The sequence below is a fragment of the Pipistrellus hanaki genome, assembly GCF_964339955.1.
Source record: "Pipistrellus hanaki genome assembly, chromosome: 2".
Classification (NCBI taxonomy): domain Eukaryota; kingdom Metazoa; phylum Chordata; class Mammalia; order Chiroptera; family Vespertilionidae; genus Pipistrellus; species Pipistrellus hanaki.
The window spans coordinates 179016732-179039350 of NC_140504.1; the positions used below are offsets into that span (position 1 = coordinate 179016732).

At 38.6% G+C, this 22619-nt stretch overlaps 1 protein-coding gene across 8 annotated transcripts in view; it reads right to left on the reverse strand.

Annotated features, from left to right (window-relative positions):
* Window positions 1-3296: 3296 nt before the first annotated feature.
* Window positions 3297-22619, reverse strand: part of ZMYM1 (zinc finger MYM-type containing 1) — a 29557-nt gene continuing 10234 nt past the window's right edge. For 4 of the 8 annotated variants that reach the window (XM_084871993.1, XM_084871988.1, XM_084871989.1 and 1 more), the window contains 6 exons: window positions 16058-16214; window positions 15753-15965; window positions 9657-9810; window positions 7886-8041; window positions 7684-7721; window positions 3297-6099 (listed from right to left, as the gene is read on the reverse strand). In XM_084871993.1, coding sequence (XP_084728119.1) covers window positions 3793-6099; window positions 7684-7721; window positions 7886-8041; window positions 9657-9810; window positions 15753-15965; window positions 16058-16214 — 3025 coding nt within the window. In that variant the 3' untranslated portion in view covers window positions 3297-3792. The remainder of the gene's footprint in view (window positions 6100-7683; window positions 7722-7885; window positions 8042-9656; window positions 9811-15752; window positions 15966-16057; window positions 16215-22619) is intronic. The other 4 variants (XM_084871994.1, XM_084871992.1, XM_084871995.1 and 1 more) reach the window with 2 other exon arrangements.

Here is a 22619-nt window from a genome sequence, read left to right on the forward strand (position 1 = left end):
ATTTTTTTTTTCTTTTTAGTGAGAAACGATTGATTCTTGTATGTTCCCTGACCATGGTTCTATCCTGTAACCTTGGCGTACTGGGCGAGATTAACCACCTATCAGGCTTTTAATCACATTTCCAAATCATTCAGGGTTCAAAGTCAACAAAGTTGAGAACTCTACCTAGTTATGTAATTAGGTCTAGAATTTTAATATATATATTTTTATTTTAAATATATTTTATTGAATTTTTACAGAGAGGAGGAAGGGAGGATAGAGAGCTAAAAACGATGAGAGAGAAACATTAACCAGTTGCTTTGTGCACACTCCCTCTCCTGGGTATGTGCCTGCAACCAAGGTACAGGCCCTTGACCGGAATCGAACCTGGAGGCAGATAATCTATCCACTGAGCCAAACCGGTTTCAGCAAGAGTTTAATATTTTATAGTACAGAGACATGTTAATTTTGGTAAGGTTTTAGACCAGAGTCTTCAGGAGAAAATTAGTAATCGATTGGTTTTTTTTGCCCCCCTACACTTCCCAAGCCCATAGATTTTAATGATATATGGGGTCATGTAAAGTATTGCACCAAAAATGGGTTGAATTCTAAATACCTGAGGCAAGATGGAGTATGGCGCTTGAATATAAAAGAGTGGATGACTTGGAAGAAATTCTAAAGATCCAAATGGGAAAACCTATTTGTTGTAAGAATATGGGCAGTATTATGAACATTTGCAGATTCAACATGATCCTAGAGAACTTCATGAAATTGGTAAACTGATCCAAAGATTCATATGGCCTCTACCACAATGAAAAAAATGGTTCAGGTATCCAAATGTAGCAATGAAAATACTAAGTACTTTGGGGGGGGGGGGGGGTCTTCATGATCCTGTGTTTGGCAAAGGATTCTTAACAATTCTGGAGACTTCTATCAATTTAAAACCCCAATTATGCCAAAACCGGTTTGGCTCAGTGGATAGAGGATTGGCCTGGGGACTGAAGGGTCCCATGTTTGATTCTGGTCAAGGGCATGTACCTTGACTGCTGCACATCCCCAGTAGGGGGGTGAAGGGGGCAGCTGATTGATGTTTCTCATCAATGTTTCTAGCTCCCTCTCTGTAAAAAAAAAATATATATATATATTAAAAAAAATTAAATAGGCCAAGGATTTGAATAGAAATATTTTAAGATGACATCAGCCAGTAGGAAAATGCAATTCAAAGCCATGAGATGACAATTCAAAATTCAGCTGTAAGATGAAAGTATGTAACCACAGTTAATAGTGCACTGTAGAACTGAAATTTGCCAAGAGAATTTGTTCTCAGAAGTGAAGTGATGGGAGCTTTCATAAGATTAATGGAGCTGAAAAATCCCTTATTTAGTGACAAAGGGGTGCTATATATTACCTCTGGTGATGGTGCTATAAACAAACCTGTGCTGCCATTTGTGTAATAGTATAGCACATATGATTATGTACATTACATAATATTGGTAACTGCCGTATTTACTATACTTTTATTTTAAAGTGTACTCTCTAAAAAAAAAAAAAAATAACTTGCTGTCAAACAATATGCCATGTTATACCAGGAGCAACCTCATCTTGTGTTTACTGCATCTTAAATGCATCTTTTTCTTCTTGTGCTTGGTTTAATCTTGTAGTTACATGCTATCTAAGCTTATAGTATACTGATGTTTGTACAACCGTGGAATCACCTAACGACACATTTCTAAAAATGTGTCCCTGTCATGAAACAACACATGACTATCAAATCACAATGTACACTTTAAATGTCTTAACAGTTTTGTCAATTAAGCTTGAGTAAAGCTGGGTCGGGGGAAATCAACACCCACTAACATCTACACTAATAAAAGAGTAAGATGCAAATTGACTATAACTTCATGACACCCACCAGCCAATCACGAGTGAGTATGCAAATTAACTCAACAAAAAAAATGGCTGGGGGGTAGTGTAGGATGCTATGGTGATGATGCAGGCTTTCCACACTGCCCCAGCCGTTTGGGGCCTTTGGGCAGTGTGGGAAAGCAGAAAGGCTGATTTGGCCGGAGTAAAGGTGGTACTGGCAGCCAGGGGAAAAGAAGGCTCATTCTTGCACAAATCTTCATGCATTGGGCCACTAGTGCCTAGAATAAAATCAAATAAGTATTGGGAAGGATGTGGAGAAATTGGAATCCTTGCACTACTGATGGGAATTTAAAATGGTATCAGCCAGCTTGAAAAACTAATAGTTGCTCAAACCATTACCCTTTGTATGACTCAGCAGTTCCAACACCTGAAACAAAAACATGCTCACACAAAAAATGTGAATGTTTACCATACTACTGAAAAGGTGGGAACAACTAAGATGTCCATGAACTGATAAATGGGTAAGCAAATTACCAGTATATACCCAAACAGTGGAATATTAGCTGTAAAAAGGGATGAAATGGTGATATATGCTACAACATAGATGAATCCAGTCACAAAAGATCACATCAATGATTTGAGAGAGGAAGGGAGATGGGTAGAGAGAGAAATATTGATTAGCTGCCTCCTTCACGCCAACCCAGACATATGCCCTGACCAGGAATAAAACCGTGACCTTCTGGTTCATAGGCCAGCTGAGCCACAATTCTTTTCTGTTCACTTTTATATGAAACCCATTCACTCCTTTAGAATGGAGGGAAAGGGACAGAACAACTTTTCTAGCTTCAAGGTTCAAGAAATCCTATTACTAGTATTTTTATTGACATCTGCTTCCTTGTCTTCTCTCCCTTGCTTCAAAATGCATCTTGTCTTTCCTATGGTCTCTGCCTGTCCTGTTCAATCTAGTATCTACAGCCAGCAGTTTCTCCTTAAATGGATTTTGTTTTGGAATGAAGCTTAGATTTATTAGTTTCAAGAGTTCATAAGGACCTAGCCTATTGCAACATCTTCAGTCCCCTTAAATTCACCTGCAAATTGGCATCTTGAGGAACCTTTCCTGTTTTAGCTATTTCCAAATTGGCCTGCATGCTCTCCAATGGAAAGCTGTTGATTTGGGGGACCTATTCTCAAGGCCATCAGACATCCCACTGCTTTTCCTCCATGACCAATACAGACAGCCAATACCATTCAGGTCTTATACCTGCTTTCGAGTTTTTCACTACCTAATTTTATTTTGGGACTGTGTGGACTACTCTGTCAGGGTTTCATGCAAAAACACAGCAACATTTGGTTTTAATATTTAAATGTTAACAGTTCACAGAAAAGGATACACAAATTGCTCAAGCACATACCCAACCTTATTCTTAAGTGAAAGTACAAAATTCCACTCATTTAATCTCCAGAGATTAATATACCTTTATTCAACTAATGGGTCAGCAAAAATAAAAATATTTGACTCATATTGTTGGCAGGACTGTAAATTGGCATAATCCTTGTAGAAAGCTATGTGCCAATCAAAAATAAAGAATGCACAAATCTTTTGACCTAGTAATTCTAACTTAACATTTTACCTTATAGTAACTTACTAATATGCAACATGACTTATGTGCAAAGTTATTAAATGAAGCATTATTTATACTAACAACAGACTTAACATATCTGTTTAGAAGGAAGTATTCTAATATATCATGGCACATTTATACAATTCTGGGCAGCTGTACAGAAAGAATCAGGAAACTCTTTGTGTTGACATGAAACAATCTCAAAAATACCATGTAAAGTGAAAAAGACAAGTTAAAAATAAATTTTTCTTAGACAAACATTTGAAATAAAAACCATTATATTCTAATAGAAACACGAAACTCAGGTAAATTCATTGAGCAAATACTATATTTCCTTCAACTGATGTATAAACTTCTCCACAATTTCATTGAGTCTTTCAGGCTCCAGCAATTTATTTACTAATTCCTGTTCAACAGCCATTAGGGCCAAGCCACTAAGCTTCTCTTGTCCCATGGAATTACATAAATATGTTTTAAGACGAGGCAGTACAGAAAATGAGTTTTCAACACTTGCTGAAGTGATTGGCCAAGACAAAGCAATATGTAATAGCTTTGATATGCAAGGAATATTGTTATGAAGACCATGCTGAATAAATAAGTAGCCAAGGTTGCTGAAATTGATATGATCATCTATGACAAAGTTGAGCTTTGCATATTGCCGATAAAATCTAAGTTCTGGAATGATGTCTGCATCAAGTTTATAAAATTCTTGGACATGTTTGGCTGTTGCTTCATTTAATGGTTCATTCCATTTTAGTAATAGTTCTGAAATTTGCTTCACTTTGCAATAATCAAATTCTGAAAAATACATTTTTAAATTCTGTAATATAGTATCTAATCCCTGGTAATAAATGCCAATTTTACATTGTTCTTCTGTTGAAGTAGGAAAAAACATATTGTCTGAATTGCTAAGAGCTCTTGTTTCCTGAATTTTTCTTCTTTTATGAAAAGAAGGTCTTTCAACTTCAAAACCTTTACAGGTTATTTTTTGACATATTTCTTCTGCTTCCTCCCAGAACATTTTGAAACAGACATCATTTCTTTCAGATGATAAACATTCCAAAATTGCTTCTATTTTTGAAGACAAAGAAAAAATGTCTATGGTTTCACTTCGAAGCTCTTTGGAAAGAATTCCTATAACACTTAATACTCGATAAAGAAATTTCAAACAAAAAATAAATTCGAATTTGGATACCGATGTCAGTAAATCGCTCAATTCATCAGCCAAACTTGTGTTAGAAGAATGGCTTGATACGAATTCCAATGTTTCAATAATGTCTGGAAGGCCCTCAATCACAGACAGTAATGTATGATCATGGAGTGTCCAACATGATTGTGATATATGTTTCTTGCATGTTTTGTTTTGACTTAGCTTACGTATCTTTTGAAAATTTGCAGACATTTCCCTAGACATAGGAATAGTGTTGAACAAAGAACTCAGAGTATTTAGAGCTCTTCGGAGTTCTTTTACTTCTTTACAAAACCTAATTACTGCTAAGTCCAAAAAATGGGCATAACAATGTACGTATAAAGCTCTTGGCTCTTCCTTCTTGAATTCTGCTGCACTTTTATTAAATTTCCCCCTCAAATTAGCAGTACTGTCATAGGCCTGGCCTCTTATTTTACTTATATCAACTCCAATTTGCTGCAGGTAAGTTGTGATAGTCTTGTGTAAGCTGGTTCCGGACATCTCTTCCACATCTATGAAACCCAAGAATCTTTCTTTAATTATGATAGCCTTTGATGTTTTTTCTGGGTATCTTACACAAATTGAAAGCTGTTCTGTAGTGGCACTATCAGTTACCTCATCACATATTACTGAAAAAGCTGAGGAGACATTGATCTCATTCACAATATCTTGTAACATTTCAGTCTTTATTATGTCAATAATATCATTTTGAATTTGTGTACTATTATAGAAATCAACTTGTGAATTCATAAGTCTAAATATTTCTTCTCCTTTATCTTTTGCTCTGATTTCTAACAATTCTAAAAAATGGCCTTTATTCACAGATGAAATAGATTGGTCCTTCCCTCTTAGGGGTAAACACTGCTTTCCAAGAAATAAAATATTTTCAATGATAAGCTTTAGGTACTTTTTATTTCCTTCCATCTCTTTTGAATGATTAGATAAATTGTCACTGACACCTTCATCACAAAACTGGTATTCCCTCCAAAATTGCAATGACTTCAAATGCATTATACTTTTTTCATGCTTTGTGAAATTTTTCAGAGTTTTTTTCCAATTAGAAATTCCTTGGGTTGCTAAGGACTCTCCGCCAAAGCTATATTTTTTCTGGCAGAATAACTGGCATGAATAACAGAACGTTAAATCCTTTTTAATAGTGGTTCCTAACTTCTGAAAATTTGAACACCAAGATTTTTTAATACTTTGGGATTTACTTTTAACTTTTTGTACTTTAGATGTATATTTTGGGTAACACAGTCTGTTACTTATTTTCATAGATTTCTTATTGAGTGTAGCATCCTGGTTTGACACTTGATCCCTTTGTTCTTCAACATGGGCTGTATGCTGACTGAGTACCGATGAAGATGGCAAAAGGCTCAGCTGTTGTTCCACACTACTGTTAGCGACACCACTGTTTGACTCACTGGGTGAGCTCTTAGAAACCTTTAGGAGAAAATGACAAAATAACATTTGTTTTAACAATTTACAAATAATCAAAATATCAAACGCATCTATTCTAATAACACAATAAGTGAATGGGTAAGTTACGTTATGAACTCCACTAGGGGGAAACATAAGCAATTATTTATAACATCTATTTGCAATCTAGAATCAATAACAATTTTTCAAAGGACTTTGGTATGTAATTATAACAAAACTTTTTATTGCTTAGGTGAGTAGAATTGCTTAATAAATATTAAGAAAATTAATAAAGCCGAAACCGGTTTGGCTCAGTGGATAAAGAGCGTCGGCCTGCGAACTCAAAGGTCCCCGGTTCGATTCCGGTCAAGGGCATGTACCTTGGTTACGGGCACATCCCCAGTAGGGGGTGTACAGGAGGCAGCTGATCGATGTTTCTCTCTCATCGTGTAGCATCCTGGTTTGACACTTGTATCTCTCTCTCTCCCTTCCTCTCTGTAAAAAAAAAAAAAATTTAATAAAGAACCTAAAGGAAAAACTGACTAAGAATACTTCTCTCTTGCTGAAGCCGGTTTTGGCTCAGTGGTAGAGCATCAGTCTGCAGACTGAAAGGTCTCAGGTTCGATTCCAGGCAAGGGCATGTACATTGATTACGGGCACATCCCCGGTAAGGGGGTGTGCAAGAGGCAGCTGGTCGATGTTTCTCTCTCATCGACGTTTCTAGCTCTCTCTCTCTCTCTTCCTCTCTGTAAAAAATCAATAAAATATATTAAAAAAAAAAAAAAAAAGGAATACTTCCCTTTGCCCCAGCGGGCTTGGCTCAGTAAATAGAGCTTTGGCCTGCGGACTGAAGGGTCCCAGGTTTGATTCCCAGTCAAGGACACATGCCTGGGTTGTGGGCTCGATCCATAGCAGGGGGTGTGCAGGAGGCAGCCTATCCATGATTTTCTCTCATCATGGTTGTTTCTTTCTCTCTCTCCCTCTCCCTCCCCCTGTCTGAAATCAATAAATATATTTAAAAAGAGCCGAAACCGGTTTGGCTCAGTGGTAGAGTGTCGGTCTGCGGACTGTAAGGTCCCAGGTTCGATTCCGGTCAAGGGCATGTACATTGGTTGCGGGCACATCCCCGGTAGGGGGTGTGCAAGAGGCAGCTGGTCGATGTTTCTCTCTCATCGACGTTTTTAGCTCTCTATCCCTCTCTCCTCCTCTCTGTAAAAAAAAAAATCAATAAAATATATTAAAAAAAAAAATATATATATATATATATATATATATATATATATATATATATATATATATATATATAAAGAATACTTCTCTTTATTCTGGGGCTAGAGCCTCCACCTTAAACCACTCTGCTGAGTTAATACTTCTCTTTAAATATTCTTATTAATAATTTGTTAATAACATAAATAAATTCAAATTTGAGATTTGGGAAACTGAATATAAATACCAAAATGTGTTTATTTCTCTACTTTTTTGAGCTCTTGGATCAAAATAGGAATTAAAATGCTCAGACACACACACACACACACACACACACACACACAAAATGATTTAAAAAGCTTAAGAAAAGACAGTAGCCAAAAAAAACCCCCAACAACTTACATCCAATAGGACATTTCCTCTTACTGAAGAAACTGTACCTGTTAAAGCATAAATTCAAGATCTTATTTCATAATCTATAAAACAGCATCATAAACAATAATTGCTTCTTTCATATCAGGCAACACAAAGAAAACTTGGAATATAGAAAGACTCATCAAGCAGGGCAAAACTATATTATGTCAAACAGCACATCAACTTTTACCTTGTAAGATATCAGAGTTCATGATGGGCAGGGCAGCGTGAGTATCTGCCAATGACATGATGTTGCTTATAACTGGAGTTGTATCTTTCCTCGGAGAAAGGTGCTTCTCTGGAGATGGGAGCTCTGCTGAAGTGTCGTGCACCATGGAAACGTTTACTGATAAAAATAGGAAGGTTTCTTATAAACCAGGCAGAACCAATTAGCATCGTTTAATAACAAGTATTTCAAATAACAATGCAAATATCTAATAGCTTTAGGTACTGCTGTGTACTGGGATAATTTTTAGTAGGGCTTAGGGATAGCCAGGCTCTTTAGGATAATATCAATAACATTAAAACAATAATTTACATTTCCTATCATTTTATCTCTTTTACCTTTGCAAACAATTCCTCAGTCTTTATACTATTTGTTTGGAATTTCAAAGCAATTTTTTTCTGTACAGTTACACATGAAGAACAAAAGAGACCTAATTAGTTTGGATCAGTGGATAGAGCATCGTCCCATGGACCGGAGGTCCCGGGTTTAATTCTGGCCGAAGGACATGTACCTCGGTTGCAGGCTCCATCCCTGGTCAGGTTCGTGCGGGAGGCAACCAATCGAAGTGTCTCTCTCACATCGATGTTTCTCTCTTTTGCCACTTCCTCCCTTCCACTCTCTCTAAAAATTAATGGAAAAATATCCTTGGGTGAGGATTAAAAAAAATAATAATTAAAAAATGCCCTAACCAGTTTTCTCAGTGGTTAGAGCATTGGCCTGCATTTTGAAGGATCCCAGGTTTGATTCTGGTCAAGGGCACATGCCCAGGTTGTAGGTTCATTCCTTGGAGCCACGCAGGAGGCAGCCAATCAATGATTCTCGCTTTTCATTGATGTTTGTATCTCTCTCTTCTCCCTATCTGAAATCAATTAAAAATGTATTTTAAAAAAGGGAAGAAAAAAAAAAATAACAGAGACTCCTTCAGAATTTACTAATGGGTATTACTTTTAACTCTTCTAGGATTCACAAACATCAATACGAATGGAGCTGGGTTGCTATCCAAGCTAGTATTTTTTAATTCTCACTTTAAAAAAAAAAATCCTCATCTGAGGATATTTTCCCATTGATTTTTAGGGAGAACAGGAGAGGGAAAGACACAAACATCGGATGTGAGAGAAACACATCAACTGGTTCCCTCCTGTATGCACCCTGACCAGGGCATGGACTGGGGAGGAGCCTGCAACCAAGGTACATGTCCTTGACTGGAATCGAACCTGGGGCCCTTTGGTCTGCAGGCCAATGATCTATCCACTGAGCAAAACTGACTAGGGCTAAGCTAGTATTGCAGAGATTTCAATAAGCCATTTTGCAAGATGTACAATTCCCAGGAGCATCATTCACTCCACTGACTATGTAAATAGCACCAATGGCACTATATGTGGCTCTTTGATGGTATTACATAGTTGGCCCTGAATTATCTGTGCTTTTCTCTTAGTGAAGTTCAAAGTAGTTCCAACTGGCTGTACTTTCATGTGGAAATTTTAATAGGCTTCTTTTTACAAAGCAGTGCTAAGTATAGGATTCTATTCTAACATAACCATCTTTACAAATATTAAATCTATGTTGGTGAAGTAGTCTTCCTTTTATACAAAAATACTGGAAAGCATTTCTTTGCAACAAGCTTTGAATGGTTCTGAATTTTAAATCTAATTTGGAAATGAATCAAGGTTATAAATTAAATGAAGCAGTAATATGCTTCAGTAATTACTAAACCTGTTTATTAATCAAACATTACCTGTAGAAGATTCCAGCTTAGCTTTACCGTACGCAGAAAAACAACTAACAGAGCAGAAAAGCTCTGTCTTCCCCAGGTCGTTGGTAATCTCAATCATTTCATCGGAGGGCTTCAATGATTTGCAAAGACCAGATGTAAGTGTTCGGGCTGGTTTCTGTTAGAGATTAAAATAATATATTCCTGGTATATGACAAATTTTTAACATACTATCAAAAATTTACCCAATACCACTGCTCTACAAATTAATGACAGTGAAGCCACATTTTTACCTTATTAAAGACCAGAAAAGGCATCACGAGTTACAATAATTGAAATGAAGGAAATTGGTCAATCTATTAGATAACTACTTGTATTTTTTTTGTCTGATATATTATATTAATAGCAATTATAATGCATGTGCAAGCAATGAAAAAAGTGTTCATAGAAGATGTTCACCATCCCAGGCAATCAAAGCCAATTTTATGAATACTTTTTTCATATGAATAAAAAATAAGCCTTATAACTGTAGCTTTTCCCTCAAAACCTGTTTGAGCATCAATTCAGGAAAACCTATTGGTGTTTAAGGAGGAGCTAGAAAAGGTCTTAACACACTTTACAAAATGTTGTGGGAAGTCACTTTTTCTAGGCCAACTTACATGGTACAAATTTCAAGCATATTCAAAGAAAGCATTGAAGCAGTAAGAGGTATAGAATAAAGTGTGTTCAATAAGCAGTACGTGTGCAAAGGAAAAGGACGGAAACTGTGAGGTTCATCACCTACTAGTGTTCTTTCTAGTGAAGCAGGAACCATCATTCATGAATTTAAGAAGTTAACACAGATGACAATGATGAAACAAACTGCTTTTGTGGGCACAAAGTACAAAGACAAATTAAAATACCTTATACAATTTTTTTTTTCTGTGAAAGAATATTGGCAAAGAAACAATGAAACAAAAAGCAGAGTATAATTTTGAAAATTTGTATTTTTATCCTTTATTAGAAGCCCAGTGCATGAAATTCATGCATGGGGAAGGGGGGGTCCCCTCAGCCCAGCCTGCACCCTCTCCAATCTGGAACCCTTGGGGGGATGTCCAACTGCCAGTTTAGGCCCCACCCCAGGGATTGGGCCTAAACTGGCAGTTGGACAATCCTCTCACAATCCTGGATCGCTGGCTCCTAATTGCTCACCTGCCTGCCTGGTCGACTCTCACTGCCCCCACCCTGCTGGCCTGATTGCCCCTCAATGCTTCTGTGTGACAGCCTGATCACCCCTAACTGCACCCTCTGCTGGCCTGGTCACCCCTAACTGTCCCTGCTGCCAGCCAGGTCACCCCCAACTGCCTTTTCCCTATTGGCCTGCTCACTCCTAACTGTCCCCCTCATGGGCCTGGTCACCCCTTACTGTCCCCCTCTGCTGGTCTGATTGCCCCTCACTGTTTCTTCCAGCCTGGTTGCCCTTCACTGCCCCCCCCTGCTGGCCTAGTTGCCCCTTCCTGCCCTCTTCCAGCCTAATCACCCATAACTGCCCCCCCCCGCCTAATCACCCCCAATTGTCCCCCCCACCCCGGGCCAGCCTGATCACCCCCAACTGCTCCACCTGCCAGCCTGGTCGCCCCACACAGCCTGCTTGTCAGTCATTTGGTCGTCCCTCACTACTCCCCTGCTGGCCTGGTCGTAGGCAGCCATCTTGTGAGGCCATGAGGGCCAATTTGCATATTACCAATTTATTATACAGGATTAGTATGATTGTATTTTGAGAAACCCCTAAAAATCCACTGGTATTTAACATTAACCATCTATCTACCTACCTACCTACCTACCTACCTACCTACCTATCTATAAAAGTCTACCGTGTTTCCCCGAAAATAAGACATCCTCCGAAAATAAGACCTAGTGCATGGAAAGATAAGACATCCCCTGAAAATAAGACCTAGCACAACTTTGGGAGAAAAAATTAATATAAGACACTGTCTTATTTTCGGGGAAACAGGGTAATATGCAGTGTCCCACTGGTTGCTATCACTTGCATTGACCACCAGGGGCAGATGCTCAATGCAAGATCTGCCTGTGCACACAGAAAAACGGCACCACAAACCTGGTGCCCATAAAGCAAAACTCAACTTCCCCCAAGTGGGACACAGGCCCAACCACTACCCTGGAGTGACACCCCATCAAATTGCAGCTGACGCTGCTGAGAACCCATGGTGCAAAATGCAGCCCACAGCCCAGCTCAGCCCGAAACAGTGGCTGTGATCGCCCGGTAATGATGTCATGTAGCAACACCCAGCTTCCTCTCCCTAGCAACTAGCCTCCTTGCAGTTTCTTCAGCCCAGGAACATGACTTGCTTTATAGCAAACATTTCACACTTTAACCAAATGTCTATGAAGTGTTTTCCCGTGCCTCATCTCATTTGATCCTCACAGCATCCTGGAGTAGATAGATAGGAGACTCAGTAGAATCCTAGTTTATTTTCATTAGCTGAAAAATGGAGATTTAGGAAGCTTAGAAACTTGATCTGACTGAAAAGAAATAAGAAATGGTGGACCTTGAAAATGACTTCAGGTTTTCTCACTGTGCAGAATACAAACACTGCTGCAGTTAAATGTTTTACCCTTTGTTCTCCCTGCGTGATCTACAATAAACCTGCTTTGTGTTGATATTTACTGCTGTGCTGCTGACAGTGACCTGAAGAGAAGTTGGGGTGCTTCTCTGGGCTGGAAAAAGTTTAGCTAAATCAGAAAGCAGGTCTAATTAAGCAAGTTTATTCTATATATATATAAAAAGCTAAGCTGAGCCCTAGCCGGTTTGGCTCAGTGGATAAAGTGTCAGCCTGTGGACTCATGGGTCCCAGGTTCGATTCCATTCAAGGGCATGTTCTTGGTTGCGGGCACAACCCCAGTAGGGGGTGTGCAAGAGGCAGCTGATCGATGTCTCTCATCGATGTTTCTAACTCTATTCCTCTCTCTTCCTGTCTGTAAAAAATCAATAAAATATATTTAAAAAATAAAATAAAATGAAGTTCTCCAGCGCTCTGGTTTCCTTGCAGTGTCTACCATTAAAAAAAAAAAAAAAAAAAAAAAAGCTAAGTTGACTCATGCATGCACAATACATATAAAGCTCTGGCTGGCACCAATCGCATGCGTGTGTTTGGATCTGTCATTGTCCATGGTGAATTTGTTTAACACTTTTATTATAGACAAAGGGCAAATAGTGATATTAAAATATTTCTTCTCACTAATTTCCTTTCAATGTGCATGAATCCGTGCACTGGGCCACTAGTAGTAGTATAATTTATAATTAATTATTCTTATGGGAAAGCTAATATCTTACCTAATAATAGAGAAACATGTAAATTGATTGTACCTCTGCTACACCACTAGCCCATGAGGAGTGATATGTAAATTAACCCAACAAATGGTGGTTAATTTGCATACTCAGCTGCTGAGTGACAGGGTTGGAACACAGGCGTTCTGCTCTATCCCTGGTCTCTCAGGGCCTCTACCAGCATGAGAAGGAGGAAATGGAATGGAAAGAGGTGGCTCTGGGGCCTGAGTGGAAAGGGGCTGGGGCATATTGGAAAGATGATGCTGGCAGCCAGGGAAAGGAAAGCCCATTCTAGCATGAATCTTCGTGCATCGGGCTTCTAGTTTATAATAATACTAGAGGCTCAGTGCACAAAATTCGTGCACTGGGGCGGGGGGGGGGGGGGGATTGTCCCTCAGCCCAGCCTGCACACCGCTCCAATACTCCAATCTGGGACCCCTCAGGGGATGTCAGACTGCCAGGTTAGGCCCAATCCCTGTGGAACATCCCTCTCACAACCCGGGACTCTGGCTCCCAACCACTTGCCTGCCTGCCTGCCTGCCTGCCTGCCCCTAACTGCTTCTGCCTGCCAGCCTAATTACCCCTTAACCACTCCCCTGCCAGCCTGATCGACACCTAACTGCTCCCCTGCAGGCTCAATTGCCCCCACTGAGCCACAGTGGCAGGGCTAGGTAGTGCTTTTCAACTCCTCTACACAAATCAGCCCTGCCCCATCACATAGGTTGAATAAATAAGTGCTCAATATAGGTTCTTAAAACTAGGACAAGGTTTATTTATTAAGTGTGAGGGATAAGGAAGGAAAATAAGGAATGGCATTTCTTGCCTTTGGAAGATTTCCATGACTTTTCATTGTCCCATTTCTGTTCCCAAGACATTATATTCTCTGGTGTGGACAGTCTACATAAAAAAAAAAAGATGTGTGCCGGGACCGGTTTGGCTCAGTGGATAGAGCGTCGGCCTGCGGACTGAAAGGTCCTGGGTTCAATTCCGGGCAAGGGCATGTACCTGGTTGCGGGCACATCCCCAGTGGGGGGTGTGCAAGAGGCAGCTGATCGATGATTCTCTCTCATCGATGTTTCTAACTCTCTATCCCTCTCTCTTCCTCTCTGTAAAAAATCAATAAAATATGTTAAAAAAAAAAAAAAAAAAGATGTGGCTTGCCCTAGCTGGTTTGTCTCAGTGGACAGAGCATAACCTATAGACTGAAGGGTCCCAGGTACAATTCCTGTCAAGGGTACATGTCCAGGTTGTGGACTCAACCCCCATAGGGGTGAGTAGGAGGCAGCTGATCAATGATTCTCTCACATTACTGATGTTTCTCTCTCTCTCTCTCTCTCTCTCTCTCTCTCTCTCTCCCCCCCCCCCCCTTCCTTCCTCCCTCCCTCCCTCTTTCCCTTCCTTTCCAAAATCAATTTTAAAAAGATGTGGCTCACCCTAGCTGGTTTGGCTCAGTGGATAGAGCGTCAGCCTGCAGACTGAAAGGCCCCAGGTTTGATTCTGGGTCAAGGGCACATGCCCAGGTTGCATGCTCGATCCCCAATGTGGGGTGTGCAGAAGGCAGTCAATGATTATCTCTCACCATTGATGTTTCTATCTCTCTCCCTCTCTGAAATCAATAAAAATATATTTAAAAAATTAAAAAGATGTGGCTCACAAATGACCTATTTGAATTGTGGTTTGTTAAGATTCCCATCTTCAATAACTTTTTTAAAGAAAGAATTTATAAGGATAGAGTTGGGTCTCAAAGCATCATATAAACAAGATATGTGATAATCCCACGTCATGAAAGGGGCTCAGGCTGTGTTCATCGAGTCTACCAAAGCTTCTTTGCTCAGACCACCCATTCAAGACTCTCCTATCAACAGTAGAGGGGTATTTCTCATTGGTTTATTTCCTCCTATGATTCACTCAGAAAAAGCATGACATTCTAGATTCACCTTAGCCTTGCTTAGGTGTAAAGAAACACATGGGCCCTAAACGGTTTGGCTCAGTGGATAGAGTGTTTGCCTATGGACTAAAAGGTCCGATTCTGGTCAAGGGCAAATGCTCAGGTTGCAGGCTTAATCCCTAGAGGAGGGCGATTCTCTCTCATCATTGATGTTTCTATCTCTCTCTCGTTTTCCTTTCCTCTCTGAAATCAATAAAAACATATTTTTAAAAAAATACATGGAGCCAAAACTGGTTTGGTTCAGTGGATAGAGCGTCAGCCTGTGGACTGAAAGGTCCCGGGTTTTGATTCCAGTCAAGGGCATGTACCTTGGTTGCGGGCACATCCCCAGTAGGGGGTGTGCAAAAGGCAGCTGATCGATGATTCTCTTTCATCGATGTTTCTAACTCTCTATCCCTCTCTCTTCCTCTCTGTAAAAAAATCAATAAAATAAAATAAAAAATACATGGAACTAAAAACAAAAACACTTTTGTAGCTGAGTCTTACCAGTTGATTACTGTGATCTGTGTTAACTTTATTTGTAGTTTATAAATGAGCTTCCATCTGTTGCCTTTCCTCAAGGTAAGATGACCACCTGAGATTCTTTAGGAAAATCTCCACCTATCACTTATCATGAATTATTATACAAGAAGGAACTATCAGAAATCTTTTATTTCATCTCCATTTTACCAACTGAAACTGTTCCCAATGGCATTAAAATCTATTACCCCCACATTTTCCTAAAGTGAAACCATTCACAAGCCAACTAACAGAAGGGACTTAGTCTTCAATTTTTCACTGAGTCCTATGCAGTCAAGTTCAAATGGAGTGGTCCTCCCTTTAAGCAACAGACCTTTATTCATACCTGCTGGCATGCTGTAATATTCTTTGAACTGTTTAAGTAATGGGACTGTCCTTCCACCTGAAGTATATGGAACAGATCAGAACTAGTGTAACAGTAAACTCCACAGTTCTCACAACAGTTTATGATGAGGTTGTTAGCAGAGTGAAACTTTGAAAAACAGGCATTACTGCAAAGCATATGTTTCACATTCTGATATTCTACTTCATACTGAATCTAGGGTAAAAACAAAAAAAGATTCAGTAAAAATTCTAGTATTTAAGCAGATTAATCAGAGTCCCTAAAGATTAAAAAAAACTGCAACTTACGAGAGTAGTCTTCTGACACATGCTGCATTTGGCTGAAATTCTCTCAGTATATAGCTTAACAGATAGTTTTCTTAGACAAGATTGGCTGCAAAAATTTTTGCTAAAGGTAGTATCTTTTGGCTGGACACTGATGACATCCTTTAGATTTAAAATGTCTCTGAAAATAAATAATAAGGGTATCATTATACAGTTTTGTCATAATTATAATTTCTCTCTATAAGGTAAATCACTCCTTCAAACAACCTTTTCCCTTATTGTTTTTAAAAAATATATTTTTATTGATTTCAAAGAAGAAAGGATAATGAGAGAGAAAGAGAGATAGAGAAACATCAATGAGAGAGAATCATTGATCAGCTGCCTCCTGCATGCCCCCTACTGGGTATAAAGCCCACAACCCAGGCATGTGCCCTTGACCAGAATTGAACCTGGGACCCTTCAGTCCTCAGGCTGATTCTTTAATCCCTGAGCCAAATCAGCTACTAGGGCATCTCTTATTGTTTCATTTACCTGAAGAATAGGGCATCATTAAACAGTTTTACCATAAGTATAATTTCTCTCTATAAGCTAAATCACTCCCTCAAACAACCTTCTCCTTTATTGTTTCATTTACCTGTAGAACTGTGAAATAGTAACAACATCAGCCTTGATGTAAGAAAACCCAAATTTAGTATCTAGTTCTTTTACTTATAGGTCATTTTTATTACCTACATGTTATTTACTCATCTATAAAGTAGGGATTATAAAACACATCTGTCAGTGCAGTTTTAAGGATTACCTAACCTGTGTTAGCAGGTGCTAGTAATAATAAGTGATATCACATATTCATACCTGACCAACTTTGAAATCTATAGGACAGAAGATTTCTTTCTTTCTTTTTAAAATATACTTTATTGCCGAAACCAGTTTGGCTCAGTGGTAGAGCGTTGGTCTGCGGACTGAAGGGTCCCGGGTTCGATTCCGGTGAGGGGCATGTACGTTGGTTGCGGGCACATCCCCAGTAGGGGGTATGCAAGAGGCAGCTGGTCGATGTTTCTCTCTCATCGACGTTTCTAGCTCTCTGTCTCTCTCCCTTCCTCTCTGTAAAAATCAATAAAATATATTTTTAAAAAAATTAAAATATACTTTATTGATTTTTTTACAGAGAGGAAGGAAGAGAGACAGAGAATTAGAAACATTGATGAGAGTCATCGATCATCTGCCTCCTGCATGCCCCCCATTGGGGATGTGCCTGCAACCAAGGTACATGCCCTTGACCGGAATCGAACCCGGGGCCCTTCAGTCCACAGGTCGATGCTCTATCCACTGAGACAAACTGGTTTTGGCAGGACAGAAGATTTCAAAGTATGGTCTGTAAATCCCTGGGGATCCCCAGATGCTTTGAGGGAATCCACAAAATCAAAACTATTTCCACATTAAGATGTTATTTGCTGCCCTAGCCGGTTTGGCTCAATGGATAGAGTGTTGGTCTGCAGACTGAAGGGTCCTAGGTTCGATTCTGGTCAAGGGCACATGACCGGGTTGCAGGCTTGTGGGCTTGATCCCCAGGACGGGCTGTGCATGAGGCAGCCAATCAATGATTCTCTCTTATCACTGATGTTTCTCTCTCTCTCTCCCTCTCCCTTCCACTCTGAATCAATAAAGAAATATATATATTTTTAAAAAGATGTTATTTGCCTTTTTCACTGTATATCTGAAAAGCAATGGTAGGCTCCTTTAATTCTACTCCTAGGTTTATACCCAAAGAATTGAAAACAGGTACTTAAAAAAGAACATGTACATGCATATTCATAATAGCACTATTCACAATAGTTAAAACAGCCTAAATGTTTATCAATGAATGAAGGGATAAAGAAATTGTGGTATATTCATGCAGTGGAGTATTATTCAGCTATAAAAAAGAATGAAGTACTGATACACATGCTACAACATGGATGAAGCTCAAAAACATGCTAAGGGGAAAAAAGCCAGGAACAAAAGATCACCTGTAGGATTTCATTTATATGAAATATCCAGAATAGATAAACACATAGAACACAGGCTGGTGGTTGCCAGGGGCTGAGGGGACAGGAGAAGGAAACGTGGAGAAACTAAATGAAGCATTTTACTTTGGAGTGACAGAAATGTTTTAGAACTAGATTAGAGGTGGTAGTTGTCCGACACTGTCAATGTACGAATGTTACTGCAATGTTTTTTGTTATGTGAATTTCACCTTGATAAGTTGGAAGGGGGGGGGGAAGCAGTGCTGGGTAAAACTGCCAGAACCTTATCATAAATCAAGGTAGTAGCACCAAACTGTACCCATACTAGTACACTGCCAAGCTTTTGCTGTAAAAATTACTCACTTTATTAAACTCGATCCTTGAGTACATCACATCTTTTTTGTGTGGTAGAATAGGATAGAGGCATAAAGAATTGTCCATGTGCACTTAAGAATGATGGTTGTTTCAAGGAAAACCATGTGTGGGAATGTTAAGATTTGTAACTAAGGTTAGCCACTTTTTCTATGAAACATATTTTTACTTGAAAGAACAACTATTACCCAGAAGTGGATACCTGGCAGATACTTTTTCACAAAAATGAATTAGGTAAGACTGTTACTTCAAAGAAAACAACTGGCAGTATTCATTGCCAATGGTAAAATTTGAGCTTCACGGAAAATAAGAATTTTTGAAAACTTGTATCTGCTACTTCCAGCTTAATCGCTCCCCATTATTTAGACATTCTTGATGAGATTAGTGATTTTTAAAAAAAGTGATTTTAAAAATATTGCATAATGAAATATACCAACATATGCATAACTCACTGAACCAGTATTTTCCAATGATTTCACATAACAGAAATCATTTATGGGGAAAATAACCTAAGTACAAAATAGACCCATGAGTTTTAATTTAGCAGTACAAAACCTTCATTGATATGGTTTCAGATTACATATTACAATCAACCTTTAAAAACCTACCACTTGTCTTCTGATGTTCTTTCAAAGAAGAGCATCCACAATGATCTAAACACTAGTAGAACACTCCTCCCTTTTCCAATTACACATTTTGTAAGGCCAGATTTCTTTAGACTTCTGCCAAAACAATTTTTGCAAGAAACTGGATACAGAAGCAGATATGAAAACCCAGCCTGCCATTAAAGTAAAACTGATAAAAACAATGCCCACTAAATTTTTCTTCTCACAAATATTTTTAAAAAGGCTGTTTTTCATGATATTCATGTGAACATGCACTGAGTTTATTACTTTAAATCAGTCAAGTTTTGGCCGAAACCGGTTTGGCTCAATGGATAGAGCGTCGGCTTGGGAACTGGAAGGTCCCGGGTTCGATTCCGGTCAAAGGCATGTACCTTGGATGTGGGCATATCCCCAGGAGGGGGTGTGCAGGAGGCGGCTGATCGATGACTCTCTCTCATCAATGTTTCTAACTCTCTCTCTCTCTCCCTTCCTCTCTGTACAAAATCAATAAAATATATTAAAAAAAAATAAAATAAATAAATAAATCAGTCAAGTTTTTAAATTCCTCAGTTTTAACTTCTAACACAGTATTATTGGTAGATATGACCTACCTAAAACTAAAACTCTTTGGGTCTTCAGTAATTTTCATGAGTGTAAAGGGGCCTGGAGAGCAGAAAATTTGAGAACTGCCACTACCGGAAATGACCAACATACCTGGCTACCTAGAACCTTCAGAATATCAATATTTCAGTATAATAGTTTTTCAGGTTAAATACTTATTTTTCTTTATTGATTAAGTTATCACATATGTGTCCTTATCCCCCCCAAAGATTAAATACTCTTAAAATCAACACTATTTTAACAGATCAACATTTACAAAGTTTTAGTGTATTATGCATGATTTTTCTAGCCCTTTAATCAGATGATACCAAAAATAACATGTTCATTTCATTATCACATCATCAATCATTTTATTAGTTTAAAACATAGCAGCTCTAAATGCAGTCTGAGTTGTGTTATCCTGGTACTTCATGACAAAAATTCTAGGATCTACTGGTGCCAGGCAGTGTTTACATGATGAGGATATAAAGATGACTGTAATCTAGTTGCTAATGTTAAGAAGTTCATTGTAGCCTGGCCTGTGTAGCTCAGGGGTTGAGCATTGACCCATGAACCAGGAGGTCACACAAATAGATTCCAGGTCATGACACACACCCAGGTTGGGTGCCTGATGATTCACTCATCATTGATGTTTCTATCTCTCTCTTCCTCTTCCTTCCTCTCTGAAATCAATAACATATATATATATATATATATATATATATATATATATATAGCTCATTATCTAAACTGGGCAGTATCAATTCTTTAAAACATTAATTTTATGATCAATATTTTGGGAGTTGTGAACACTATAAAAACAGACCGTGGAACAATAAATCTGGGTGGGTGGATTAGAGTAAAAGTGGAAGGAATAGTGTGGGAATAGATAAAAGGTAAAGATATTTGAGGCTGCCGAGACCGGTTTGGCTCAGTTGATAGAACTTCGGCCTGCAGACTGAAAGGTCCCAGGTCTGATTCCAGTCAAGGGCATGTCCCTTGGTTGTGGGCACATCCCCAGTAGGGGTGGCGCAAGAGGCAGCTGATCGATGATTCTCTCTCATCCATATTTCTAACTCTCTATCCCTCTATCTTCCTCTCTGTAAAAAAGTCAATACAATATATTTAAAAAAAAAAAAAGATATTTGAGGCAGATCTTTAAGACACAAAATTACCCAGATGGGAAGAGAGGCAGAAGATATTGCATTGACAGAAGCATGGAACTCAGAAAATGCTTACTGGCTTATATTGTTAGTATATTAGATTGCTGCTTCTAACCTACTAAAGCCTTATAAATAAAAACTCAAAGGGATTTTGTTACAAGTGCCTAAAATTAGCTTAAACAAACTCAGCATAGATCTGAGCAACTTTCCTACAAATATGTGTTCAACCTTAGTATATGGGCCTATTTTGATTGCTCTCAGGATCTCTGGTTGGTTCCAACTGGGATACTAAAGGACAGAAATGATACTTTTTAAATACATAGCTTTCAAAAAAAAGGTCATCTAATATGATTTAAAATGTCATCTTCAAAGCCATTTTTCATCTTATTCATGAAATATATTAAAAATTTTATTAACTAAAAACAGATTAAAAATCATTGCTATAAAACCTCGACAGTGCCCAGCTGGCATGCCTCAGGGTTGAGCGTTCGACCTATGAACCAGGAGGTCACATTTGAATTCTTGGTCAGGGCACACGCCCAGGTTGTGGGCTCAATTTCCAGTGTGGGATATGCAGGAGGCAGTTGATCAATGATTCTCTCTCATTATTGATGTTTCTTTCTCTCTTTCCCTCTCTGAAATCAATAAAAAAATATTTTTTAAAATATAAAATAAGTAAAAATTAATTTTAAAAATATTTTTAAAAAAAGATGATTCAAATTATGGCAATCTGATTCCCAAATGAGATATCATTTGAAAGGAATTTGTGTTCTGAAACAAAGACATTCAAAACTTAGCATTATTATTTAATAAGTATTAACAAACCAAAATTATACTACCCTGTTTCCCCAAAACTAAGACAATGTCTTATATTAATTTTTTCTCCCAAAGTTGTGCTAGGTCTTATTTTCAGGGGATGTCTTATCTTTCCATGCACTAGGTCTTATTTTCGGAGGATGTCTTATTTTCGGGGAAACACGGTAGATAGGACTCTTATTTTTAAATATATTTTATTGATTTTTTTACAGAGAGGAAGAGAGAGGGATAGAGAGTTAGAAACATCAATGAGAGAGAATCATCGATCAGCTGCCTCCTGCACACTCCCTACCGGGGATGTGCCCACAACCAAGGTACATTCCCTTGATCGGAATCGAACCCCAACCTTTCAGTCCGCAGACCGACGCTCTATCCACTGTACCAAACTGGTTTCAGCTAGGTAGGACTCTTAATGCACTAATGCTTTATACATCTCAGGGCAGAGTTCAAAGTTCTGGACATTTTTTATGAATTCATTATAAAATGACTACTACTTTCTTCCTCCGTATCAGAAATGACTTACAAATGTAAAAAAGTAAACAACTGCCCTAACTGGTTTGGCTCAGTGGATAGAGCATCAGCCTACAGACTGAAGGGTCCCAGATTCGATTCCGGTCAAGGGCATGTACCTCGGCTGCAGGAATATCCCCAGTGGAGGTGTGTGCAGGAGGCAGCTGATTGATGTTTCTCTGCATTGATTTTTCTAATTCTCTATCCCTCTCCCTTCCTCTCTGTAAAAAAAAAAATCAATAATATTTACATATTTTAAAAAGTAAACAACCAAGACCAACACAATAACTCACAGAAATCTTGAAAAGATTATAACCATCCATCTATGTTTATATATGGCTATTCAACTTTTCAAGAAAATGAAATAACTTCATTTATACCTTGGAAGATCCAAAATAACTGTTATATGACTAATTTTTTTTTGAAAGGTTGCTCCCTACACAGTTAAATAAAATAAAATGGGCATTCAATAAAAGCTTTGGAAGTCACACTGTTTAAAGTTAAAGAGAGCCAGGAC